Source organism: Gekko japonicus, unplaced genomic scaffold (genome assembly GCF_001447785.1).
Source record: "Gekko japonicus isolate JY-2015 unplaced genomic scaffold, Gekko_japonicus_V1.1 scaffold492, whole genome shotgun sequence".
Lineage (NCBI taxonomy): Eukaryota > Metazoa > Chordata > Lepidosauria > Squamata > Gekkonidae > Gekko > Gekko japonicus.
This window is the reverse complement of record NW_015168060.1, coordinates 90,405-102,286: the sequence shown is the minus strand read 5'-3', so window position 1 is coordinate 102,286 and position 11,882 is coordinate 90,405. Positions and strand designations below refer to the sequence as shown.

Below are 11,882 nucleotides of genomic sequence, written 5' to 3'. Positions count from 1 at the left end.
CCACTTACTACCATTGTGACACTCTGTTCTTGCTTGCACCCATCTCCCACCCAAATGAGGAGGATCATGAGCTATGTATGTATGTGCCGTCAAGGTGTACCTGATTTGTGGTGACCCCAGTAAGGGGTTTTCAAGGCAAGTGAGAAGCAGAGGTGGTTTGCTGTTGCCTTCTGCTGCTGAGTATTCCTTCCTTGCTCCTTCCATCCAAGTACCAACCCTGCTTAGCTTCTGAGATCTGATGAGATCGGACTATACCATACCCACTCCACATCCTGATCATGGACTAGCGAGTTGAATACGAACTAAAATCTTATGGGTTGAACTCAGCAACTCTTTTGTGCTAATACTTTGTCCAACAGACTTCCTCTGACAGAGAAGAGCCAGAGGAAGTCTTTGGATACAACATAGTGTGAGGAAGTCCGGTCTTTATCTTATTAAAGTGCAGTGATCGACTCCCACCATATAGAACAAGTGGCAGTTTTGAGAAAAGGTGTTGTGTTTTATTTGTTTGCTTGTTTGCTTTATACTGGCTTTTATGACCAATCCTTGTTCCAAAGCAACTTACATGAATCAAGATCTAATGCTAATGACAGCTGATGTTAAATAGAAAACGCAGTCAAGGAAGGAGGTTTTCAGCTGAGCTGGGTTAACATGCAAAGGAGAGGGGCTCAGCTGCTTCCTCCCCCCCCCTTAAGATGGCCTCATTGATTACACAGTTTGATGTAGTGGTTAAATGCGCGGACTCTAATCTGGGAGATCTGGGTTTGATTCTCCACTCCTCCACTTGCAGCTGCTGGATGACCTTGGCCAAGCCATAGTTCTGGCACAGCTGTTCTCTCAAGGACAGCTCTGGAAAGAGCTCTCTCAGCCCCACCTACCTCACAGGGTGTCTGTTGTGGGGAGGGGAAGGGAAAGGAGTTTGTAAGCCACTCTGAGACTCCAAGTGAAGGGTGGGGTATAAAATCCAACCTCTTCTTCTTCCTCTTCTTCTTCTTCTTCCTCTTCCTCTTCTCCTTCTTCTTCTTCTCCTCCTCCTCCTCCTCCTCCTCCTCCTCCTAAATGATGGCCCCAGAATGGCTTGCTCCAGATCTAGTTGGTGCTTCAAGCAGTATATTCAGCTCACTCCACTGTTAGGAATCTAGTTATGATGAAGCTAATGGCTCACCTGCAGCCATTCCAAAGTTTGAAGCAATGTGTAACACAAGCCTGCATAAAATGTTGGTCCACTCATACCCAGTTCTGGAAGCTGTTCCTTGATCCTAAGCACCTGAACATAACAAAGGCTGATTAAAACCTCTCGAGCCAGTGACTGAAATTCTAAAAGGCCTGTGCCAACTGTCTCAATCCAATTAATTGGACAGAATTTCCTGGAGTGACCTCTGCCCACATCAGTCTGAAACAGTTTCAGAGAGCAACACAATGCCCTTTGTACTGTTTTCTCTGTATTCCAGGCTTGCTTTATGGTAGACTTTCAGCGTGTTCAGAGTAGGCCATAAAGCACTCAGTCTTTCTACAAACACTAAATGTTTTCCCATTGCATCATTATTTGCAGAGGCTGGCAGCCCAAAAATTCTCTAATGGCACTGGCAACACAGCTCCTTTAGGAGGCGTTCAACCAACTGACGGAGACGAGACCATTTAATCTTGGCTGTGCAGCATGTCTCATTTGTTAAGCACATGTCTGATCTTGGATCCTTCTCTGGGCACGCTTTTGCTATAACAGCTTACATCAGTTTTTATAACTGGCCAACTCTCTTGGTTCCCCCCTAGAAACTGTAGTTTGATGGGGGGAAGAAGAAGAGTTGGTTTTTATACCCGACTTTTCTCTACCCTAAGGAGTCTTAAAGTGGCTTACGATTGCCTTCCTTTCCCCCAAGAGGCACCTTGTGAGGTAGGTGGGGCTACAAGAGTTGTGAGAGAACTGTGACTGGCCCAAGGTCACCCAACAGGCTTCATGTGGAGGATCAAACCCGATTCTCCAGATTAGAGTCCACGGTTCTTAACCACTGCATGCTGAGGATGATACAAGCTCTGTTTTAGAGGTTGCCAAGCCCTCTCAGAGGACGGCGGAAGACAGGAAGGCCTGGCATGATCTGGTCCATGGGGTCGCGAAGAGTCGGACTCGACTGTGCGACTGAACAACAACAACAACGAGCCCTCTCACAAAACTGTAATACCCAGGACCCCCAAGGAATGAATGCTAAAAGCAACTGATATCTGATAAGTGAATATATCCTCTCAGCTCACATACCTGCCTAGTTGTAGCCATCGTTGCAAATACAGATGAGATTCCATGGAAATGTTGTATTTTTTATTTATTTGAAAAATGGTATCCTGCATCTGCCATAAATTCAGGGAACTCCCAAAATCATTAAAATACACAGTCATCCATAAAATCAGCAAATCAATGGAACAACAAGGATATAGTTATAACACAAGCGCAGCAGAATACCCACATCCTTTCAAAAAACCCATCTGGAATAGAAATGTGCCCTCTGGGCAGAAACCAGAGATGAAGGTCTGTACATCTTTTCCGGAAGGCTGTTCCAGCAAGTGGAGGTGACTTCTAAACAAATATGGCACCAATGAACAGAATGCCGGCACAACTAGCCACTGCACTGACTTAGATGTCACACAGGTTCGTATCAGGAGAGGCAGTACTTTGGATCCCAGGTTGTGAAGCACTTTGAAAATCTAAACCAGCGGGACCTAGCACAGTTCCGCAGGGCCTTCACTCAGGGGTGGAGCACCAGCTTTGCCCACAGGTTTGAGATTCAACCTCTGGCAGTTAAAAAAAATGTTATCTAGAATAAGATCTCTGTGAGACATTGGAGAACCACTCAGGGGTGGAGCACCAGCTTTGCCCGCAGGGTTGAGATTCAACCTCTGGCAGTTTTTAAAAATGTAATCTAGAATAAGATCTCTGTCTGAGACATTGGAGAGCCTCTGCCAGCCAGGGTAGATCATATCTGGGGTTCAGTGGTTTCATTCAGAAGATGCTAGCCAAACGTTCTAAATGTGGTAGAGGAGGTCTAAACCCAAATCCTCTGCTTTGAAAAAAAATGCCTTGGAATACAGTGAATGGGTTCAAATCAGCACATTGTAGAATAGCTTCCTCCTTCACATAAGACAGCTTCATATGTTCATTCTCATATAATGCTGTGATTGTCCTTTTTCCCCCCCACAGGATTGCTTGCAAAAAAAGCTGTGGAAGCTGGCCTGACTGTGAAGCCATACATTAAAACTAGCCTTTCTCCCGGAAGTGGGGTGGTCACTTACTATCTGAGAGAAAGCGGAGTGATGCCTTACCTTGCTCAACTAGGGTATAATATGATTACCTTGAAGGCTTGTTTGATTTTGCTTCAGGATAGGAGATGGTTCCTCAACTGTGGGAAAACTGGGAGGTTTTAAGTGTATTCAGTCGGGATGTCATAATGATTGCTGATTGCTAATAGCAGGGGGGGGGGTTATGCCATCTACATGTTGGAGCTTACCTTGGGGTCTCCCTGTTGGGGAAAGGTAGTCACAAGAGGTTTCCTGCAGGATCGGACTAATGGTCCATCTAGTCCAGCAGTCTGTTTCTCACAGTGGCAAACCAGTTGCCATGGAGGGCCAACAAACAGATCATAGAGACCAGACTCTTCCCCTGATCTTGCCTGCTAGGAGTGGTATTCAGAGGCTTGCTGCCTCTGGGGTGGGCATTCCCTTCAGTCTATAAATATGTTAATAAACACATGTAACAAGAAAATAAGAAAACCGCAGCTGAAAACGCAGACTTAAACAAAGTGGCTGAAACGTGCAGGTAGCATACAGGTAGGATTTTCATGGTTGGGTATCATTCAAATGGAGCTGCAGTGGCTCAAGTGGTTAAGACGCTGAACTGCAGGCTGTGGAAGGTCGGTAGTTCAGCAGTTCGAGACCCAAGTGTGCTGCATGACAGAGTGAGCTCCCGTCTCTAGTTCCAGCTCCTGCCAACCTAGCAGTTCGAAAGCAAGAAATTGCAAGTAGATAAATAGGTACCACTTCGGTGGGAAGGTAACAGCGTTCCGTGCGCCTTGGTGTTTAGTCATGCCGGCCACATGACCACGGAAACGTCTTCGGACAGCGCTGGCTCTTCGGCTTTGAAACGGAGATGAGCACCGCAACCCTAGAGTCGGACTCGACTGGCTTTCGAGCAAGGGAACCTTTACCTTTATCATTCAACAGCCAGGCCAGATGATGATCCTGTGTGTGTGAATCTGAATAGATTCTGCCTTTGTTGTCCTTTCTTTAATAATAAAACTGAGGGAAGGAAGATGGGCTTATTTACCCATCTATATTGCATGGTCCAGGCTGGCCTGATCTTGTCAGATCTCAGAAGCTAGCAAGGTCAGCCTTGCTTATTACTTGGATGGGAGACCACCAAGGAAGTCCAGGGTCGCTATTTAGAGGCACACAGTGGCAAACCGCTTCTGAGTATCTCTCACCTCGAAAGCCCTGCGGAGCCACCATAAATTGGCTGCAGCTTGACAGCACTTTCTACCACCTGCAGTTTGGAGAATACCCATAAATGCTGCTTCATTACTGCATCAAGGTCCCACTTCACACAATTGGTAACTGAGAAGGTAAAACTCTTTCGACTGTACCACTCCAGGTTACAGTTGGGGCATTACATTTCTGAATCTATGCCTGTTTTTTTTTAAAAAAAATATTTCCATATACTAGAACTCTTTTCCCTGGCTTATAGTAACTCTGTGCACATTCGGTCACAAGAGGTCCCCACTTGTAGTTTGAAGATGTCTAGTCTGGAAACAGTTTTACTCTATTGCCGGACACAACGTAGCCCTGAGATAGGCATGGATAATTGCCCCCCTTTTGTTTAACAGAGAGGTTCAGCACAGTTTCAAAATACCTTCTGCCCCGTGTTCCTTCCACAGTGGCCAGGAAAACACAAAACTCTCAGTAACATGCTGGTACAGGAGAGAAAATGCTGATTTTATGTACCAGTATAACTGATTTTATCCTCCATTTGGGGATGCTGCTCTCGGCAGGTGTGTGATTTTTTTTAAAAAAAATATAGAAATCTCTGGTAATGCATTTCATGATCTCTGCAGGTTTGATTTTTTTGTTGTTGTTGTTTATTTATAGGTTTGATGTGGTGGGTTATGGATGTATGACCTGCATCGGCAACAGTGGGCCTCTACCAGAATCCATCGTTGAAGCCATTACTCAGGTACAATTCAACTACTAGGTTGTCTTCTGTATGTTCTGCAGTTCATTTATTTAGGAAGACGTTGCCTGCTTTTAAGTTAAAGCTGCAGTCAAGGTGCCTTACAAGTAAAATTTAAAATGACAACACAAGAAAAGCATGGCCTCAGACGTTCCTAGAACAAATATTGATCGCATAAGAACAGGCGCAGAAAACAGTAATTTAAAAACAGCAGGAAAATATCAATGTAAAAAAACCACACAAAAAACTAGGAAGAGTCAATAAAAGACACAGTGTGAGAAAAATAAGTGTGTACCTTCTTAAGAAAACAAATCAGATCAGCAAATGGCTTCCAAAGAGCCCAGAATCAGGAGGCAAGACAAGCTGTGGGATTTGAAGCCAAAGACCCAGATTATTTATAATAAACTGTATTAGCTAATACAGTTTTTTAAAAAAGAAACACTATCTGAGGTGGGTAATCTCAGTGAATGTGTATGTATTATGGTCTGGTTTTGCTGTATTGAAATCTTCATAGCACTGCAAAATATCTTGGGAAATTGTTAATAGATTATTTTGGCTTTAGGAATAGATCCCTTAAACCAGTCCAGGATTCGATATTGTTATATGTTGTTCTTTGGGGATGGTCTCTGTTCTCCGACGACAATGCTGTCATTGGCAATAGAAGATTATATGAAGCAGGAGCAGATTTCGTATGTCAGTGTTCTGTAGTCTCAGTAGATTTTTGCAATTTGAATTAAGGCAGGCCTGTATAATTTGTGGACTCCCAAGAGGGTTACCAGCAGGCCTGAAGGGGAAAAAATGGCTTGTCCCTTTAGTAAAGGCTTAATGGGATGTTATTTACCAATGTTATTTCCCTCCGTGTCATGAAAATCCTGAGCTGCCCATTTCCAGACACTGAAGACCCAGAATATTTTTCTCCAGGCCTGTTAGCAACATGATCTCCCAACCTAATGCAACCTGCCCCCCCAAAAAAAATTCTCCTGTATATGTGTCATTCCTGGGGCTGTCAAAACAGTCTTTTGTCAAGTCCTTGGCAAAACACAGTTACATTGGTGTGGGGTAGCAGTCAACCTAGTGGGACATTAGCTACATTGGCCTCCAGAAGGCAAACTCATCTTCTCATCATCTACTATACCAAACTGAGATTTGCCCTTCTGTTAATGAAGTACCCATACCAGTTTAGCCTACACCTGTCTTGTGTCTACGTGGTCTGTAGGGAAAAAGAATTGGAAATATCCATTTTAGGTAGTTTCGTAAAAGAAAGTAACCTGGAAGTGAATTGCAGTGATTATTTTTCTGTCTCTGTCCAGGTTTTGTAGGCTTGTGAAATTAGAAACGGAAGCCATTTGAATGTCATTCTTTCTCTTGCACAGGGAGACCTTGTAGCTGTGGGTGTGCTGTCTGGAAACAGGAACTTTGAAGGCCGGGTCCATCCAAATACTCGTGCCAATTACCTGGCCTCACCACCTTTGGTAATCGCCTATGCTATTGCAGGAACTATAAGAATTGACTTTGAGAAGGAACCCCTAGGTAAGGCATGACTTTAAAAATCTGAAGTGGCTGTTTTAAATAATTTGGAATCATGTGGGTTTGGATGGCCTAGTTCCTAATGAGGAAGTACGCCTGTATCTGGGGCTTTACCATTCCCAGTGTGGAGGTGGGTCACATCACTGAATTCTCCGTGCAAAATTTTTTTTTCTCTGTTTAGAAATCTTGAGGAGCAAAGGTTCAAGTCTTGCCTTTTCCCTAACATGCTAGTTTTCTGTGTAGAGGATGTTTTTTTGGTGGGAAGGGGATAGAGATTCATTCATGAACCTGCATTGCAGGGAGGGCAGGGTATAAATGTGATTAATAAATAAATAATAAACAAGTCACCATTTGTAGGCTGAAATGGTACAGCCCAGTCATACATTTAGCCCTTGAAAAGAACTAAGTCTATATGTACTGCACAGATTTTAAAGAACATGCTGCTGAGAGTTCAGTTAGGTATTACAAGAGACACAGAGCAGCCTCCTCAGTTTGCATGTTATTTCCCCCTTCAGCCAGGACCATCAGGAAGATGTGGAAATGGAAATGTGGCAGACATTGTGTTGCTCTAGCTGTGACCTGGAGGGAGGGGCACTGAAACCCAGGACAGTGTCAGAACAAGAGGCCGTGTACTTCCCCGTGTCTCTTGCCATTTCTAGTTCTAAGTATGAATGTTGAGATAATGGCCAGGACGAAAACAAGTCTCTGGATATAAATGCCGAGTAGCAGGGGGAAATCAGTGGGTAAGTCTCTGTTCTCCTTTTCCTGACTCAACAAACGAAGACTCAGAATTACCAGCAAAACAGCAGGTCTACCACAATTCTGTTGGAGCACAGACAACTTGCAGAATATCGTCTTCTTCAGCACAGAGATTACCATACCTCCTAACAATTCAGCTTTAATTTGTCAGAGACAGTCTTTTTTCTAGTCCTCATGGTTGTGGGTGCATGCTTGAAAATGTGTGAGCAACACGAGCAGAAGTCTCCAAAGTGAGAGGTTTCTCAGGCTGAGCCCCATTTTCGGCAGTTGAAAGCAGGGCTTCAGGACCCCGCGTAGCTTCCTGTAACTCCCTGTGACTTGCAAAATGAGAATAAATTTTGCAAAGCAAGCACAGAATATTCATGGTCCTTGGGTACCAGTTAGCTAGAACAGTTTTCAGGGATCTTCATCCTTAGTGTCCACCCTTAGAGCAGGTGTGAGCCAGTGGTAGAATAGTAGACTTAGATCAGAGTTCAGGGCAGCCATCGGTTTGGTGGATGGTAGATGCCAGGCGATCCTCAAGGGGGAGAGCATTTCAAATTATAGAAAGAAAGTCCAACCTATCAGTTAAGCCTGGGGTCTCTGTGCTGCTCTTCGCAGAGACAGGTGGCAGCAAGAGGCAGGGCTTTTGCAGTGGTGACACCTCACCTTTGCATGGCTATCCCCCTTGAGTCTTGCCTGGCACCAGGCCAAAGCATTTCTTTTTACTCAGGCTTTTGACTGAGGAGTTCTATTTTTAAGCTGTTTTTATGGTCTCCTCCTAGCCGGAGGACTGTTCGTGGATATCATTTTAGGCTGCTGAATGTTGTTTTATGATGTCCGTGGGTTTGTTTTATTATGTTTATGTCCATGGGTTGTTTTAATGATTATAATTCTTAGGCTGATGATTTTTTAAAATTATTTTATTGTATTGTTATATTTTGTGATCTGCCTCAACCAGGCCTTTGGAGAGAGAGCATAATTTGGAGAGACAGCATAATTTAAAGTTAATGTTAAAGTTTGGTGTAAGTGGGGTATGTGTCACTGCAACAGCTACAGTTGAATTGGTAGAGATGTCTATGGGGATCTTGTTGGAAATGAGAGAGAGAAGGCATGCTTTGACACTGTGATGTTATCAAAGATAGTATCTCTGTTGCTTGTGTAAAATGAATTGCTTCGTGCACCCAAGCAGAAAATTGCAAACCTCCAAGTAAAGCAAGAAGGGCTGGACAGTGGCCAAGCAGCTCTATTTAGTCGTCTAAGGAAAAGTCAGGGTTGTGTATACTACACAGAAATAGGCATGCATACACACATGAAAATTCTGTAATCTGAATTCTGCAAGTTGCATGCATTATTCAAATGGAGCAAGCTTGCATAGTTTATTCTGCTCTCTTCACTGTTTTAAATAATTTGTTCTGGGTTTGCTAGATGTGCAGAGGAGCAAAAGTTCTGCAAGCTCCAGAAAGCCCAACTTCAACTGCCTGAGATTTTATTCAGCCTTGTCCCCAATGGCTTCAGATATTTCTGTGGTCACTGCCTACATTCAAGTATACTGTTTAGCCCTGTTTGCAAGTTACAGTAAATGCAAGCACAGTTTTTGTGGAGTGTAACGTTGATTGCCATTTGTATATCTGTGTTGAGTAATTCTGAATGTTACATCCAACGCATGCATAGCCAGGGCTTTTTGCGGGGGGAGGTGCCGGAGCTTTCAAGAGGGAAATGAAGTTTTCAATCTGTATACTGAAAACTCATGAACTTTTAAAAGTTTTTAAAAGAATTTTGTTGAAGAGGTTCCAGAACTCTGTTCCGGTGTGTTCCCCCAGGAAAAAAGTTCTCTGTATAGCTGAACATGTGATTGAAAACCCACATTTATCCAGTACTGGTCCCTGGTTTCATTCAAAAAGCGAACACGCATTGGCTCTTTCATACCAACAGATGTACACATGTACAGAGACAGATGTATATGCTTTCACAGGTGAATAGGGCTTTGCAGTCCTCAGGGCTAGAAAATATTAGCTGAGTTTCAAAGGGAAGTGAATTCTGAGCTTGATGTGTTAGTTAACCCCGTCTGCAATATCACAGAACAACCTTAAATGCAAAGGACGCTGTGTTCAAGAACCTTCTTGGTTAATATGTCCCACATTGACTGTTCTCTTGTACCCTCTGAAAAAGCCCGACATTGGCAAATATTTGCATGGAATGGGCAAATTTTTAAAGACCTGCTTTGGGGAAAAAACATTTCAGCAGCACTCATTCTGTTGCCTGAGGTCTTCGTGTTGGTATAAATGGGAGATTCAGATCTATCCCCTTTTGCTTTCTCTTCCAACTTGTTGGCTCATTAGTGGGGACAATATATGAAGTCATTCTTAATCTATTAGAAAAGTCTTTTGCTATTTTTTCCCCCAGTGGCTTCTGACTTAAATGCCATCTAAATATCCAATGGTTTGCCCTCAAACTTTAAAAGAAAAGGGAAAATGGAAATTAACTATGATTCATAAAACTTATAATCTGTGGCCTTTAATATCATTTTCGCCACAATGAGGGATATAAATGACTCTGGTTTTTGGAATCCATCTGCCAAGTTTCTATCAAGAATAATTTTCAAAATATGGTTTTTATGCTTGCTGTGATGTTGGACTGCCAGTATAAATTGTTTAGGTTTTATTGTTTATAGTACTTTGTGATCTTTACGGTCTGTAAACCACTTTGAGGAACATTCTTTCCTAGAGAAGCAGGGAGAAAGGCTTCAGCTGAAAGAATGCCTGCTCCAATTGAGTGTTTCATTATAGCAGTGGCCCTGGAAGTGTGCAGTATACATAAAGGTGTTGATTTTGTTGCAGGTGTAAATGCAGAAGGGAAGAAGGTCTTTCTAAAAGACATTTGGCCCTTGAGAGAGGAGATCCAAGCTATAGAGCGCCAGCATGTCATTCCAGGGATGTTTAAAGAAGTCTACCAGAAAATAGAGGTGAGGCATAAAGTAATGTGTTATACACTTTACTTTTTTCAACCAGAGTGCTGCAGTGGAAGGTTCAAATATATCTCTCCCTTTGTCCATTCTTACTGCACAAGCAGCTGATAATCAAGTAAGATTGAACTAATGTCCAGTTCCCAGTCCGAGCAAGCCAATGCTGGTGTGTCAGTGTTGCTTGGGCAAGTAGCAGGGCTATTTTTGGGCTGGAACGCACAGGAACGGAGTTCCGGCTGGCTCCCAAGTTGGCCACGCCCAGCAGGAACTCATTAGCATAATAGGCCACACCCAACAGCAGGAACTCATTAGGATTGGCTACATTAGGGGTGTGTGGCCTAACAGGCAAAGGAGTTCCTGCTACAAAAAAGGCCCTGGGTTTTGACAACAAACAAGGTAAACAGAATAAGAAGCAAAAGGTGGGTGTGGCTGGATGACCACACTTCTGGTAACATGGGGGTGCGGCCTAATGAGCTGTGCTGTCAGGGTTGTGGCCTAATATGCTAATGAGTTTCTGCTGTTGGGTGTGGCCTATTATGCTAATGAGTTTCTGCTGTGCTTTTTCTACAAAAAGAGCCCTGGCAAGTAGTATATGTCCTTGGCACCATTGTTGTTGTTTTTTGCTGTTGGCATAACATTTAAGCTCAGCAAGGCTATGTCGTAGGCTTTGAGTGTATTCCAGAGGTGCTTTAAAGAAATACAGACTGTATACCACCATGCAGAATGTAGTTCTCTGGCAATCTCAGCATTCATCATTTTAAAACATCTTTCTAGTTCTCATGATTAAGATCTGCTTAAGACCATAAGAAGAGGCATGCTGGATCAGAGCAGTGGTCCGTCTAGTCCAGCATCCTATCTCACCAATGGCCAACCAGTTAAGGGCCAAACAGGGCATAGAGGCCTTGGCCTTCCCCTAATGTTGCCTCCTGCCACTGGGATCCAGAAGCTTACAGGAGAGCTTCAAATAGGCAGTCCCCCCCCTTCCGAGAACATATCTAAGAGAGAGAAATTCACCCAGGGCATCATCCTGATGCCTGCAAGAGTGGATCATGCAAGCACCCCGAAGAAGATACTGAGTCCTTCCTTTATAGGTTAAAGTGGGTTAAAGGTCATGGTCTAGAATTTCAAAAAGAGTTCATCGATTCTGTTCCCAATCATCATAATTCTCTTTCTGACCTCTGTTCAGAGTACATTCTGCATTCCGAAAAGGAAAATCAAACCATGAAACTCTTCCCTGAGAGATAACATGGCACCAACCCTTGACTGAGATTGTTGCTAGGGGAACAGAGGTCAAAAAGATCAGATCCACAGTGGGGGGACTCAGGCAGGAACAAAACATTTCTAAAAACTGGCCAACTAATGTAGGCTCATAATAACAAGACGTGTAAGATTCCTTTACTGCCTCTGAATCTAGAGTTTCCCTTTAGTCACTGTGGCTAGTAG

At 43.5% G+C, this 11,882-nt stretch overlaps 1 protein-coding gene across 1 annotated transcript in view; it reads left to right on the top strand.

The window, feature by feature from the left end:
* Nucleotides 1–11,882, top strand: part of ACO1 (aconitase 1) — a 68,763-nt gene that overhangs the window by 46,325 nt on the left and 10,556 nt on the right. Inside the window, 4 exon segments of the mRNA XM_015414536.1 lie at nucleotides 3,188–3,323; nucleotides 5,128–5,212; nucleotides 6,583–6,739; nucleotides 10,315–10,451. Coding sequence (XP_015270022.1) covers nucleotides 3,188–3,323; nucleotides 5,128–5,212; nucleotides 6,583–6,739; nucleotides 10,315–10,451 — 515 coding nt within the window.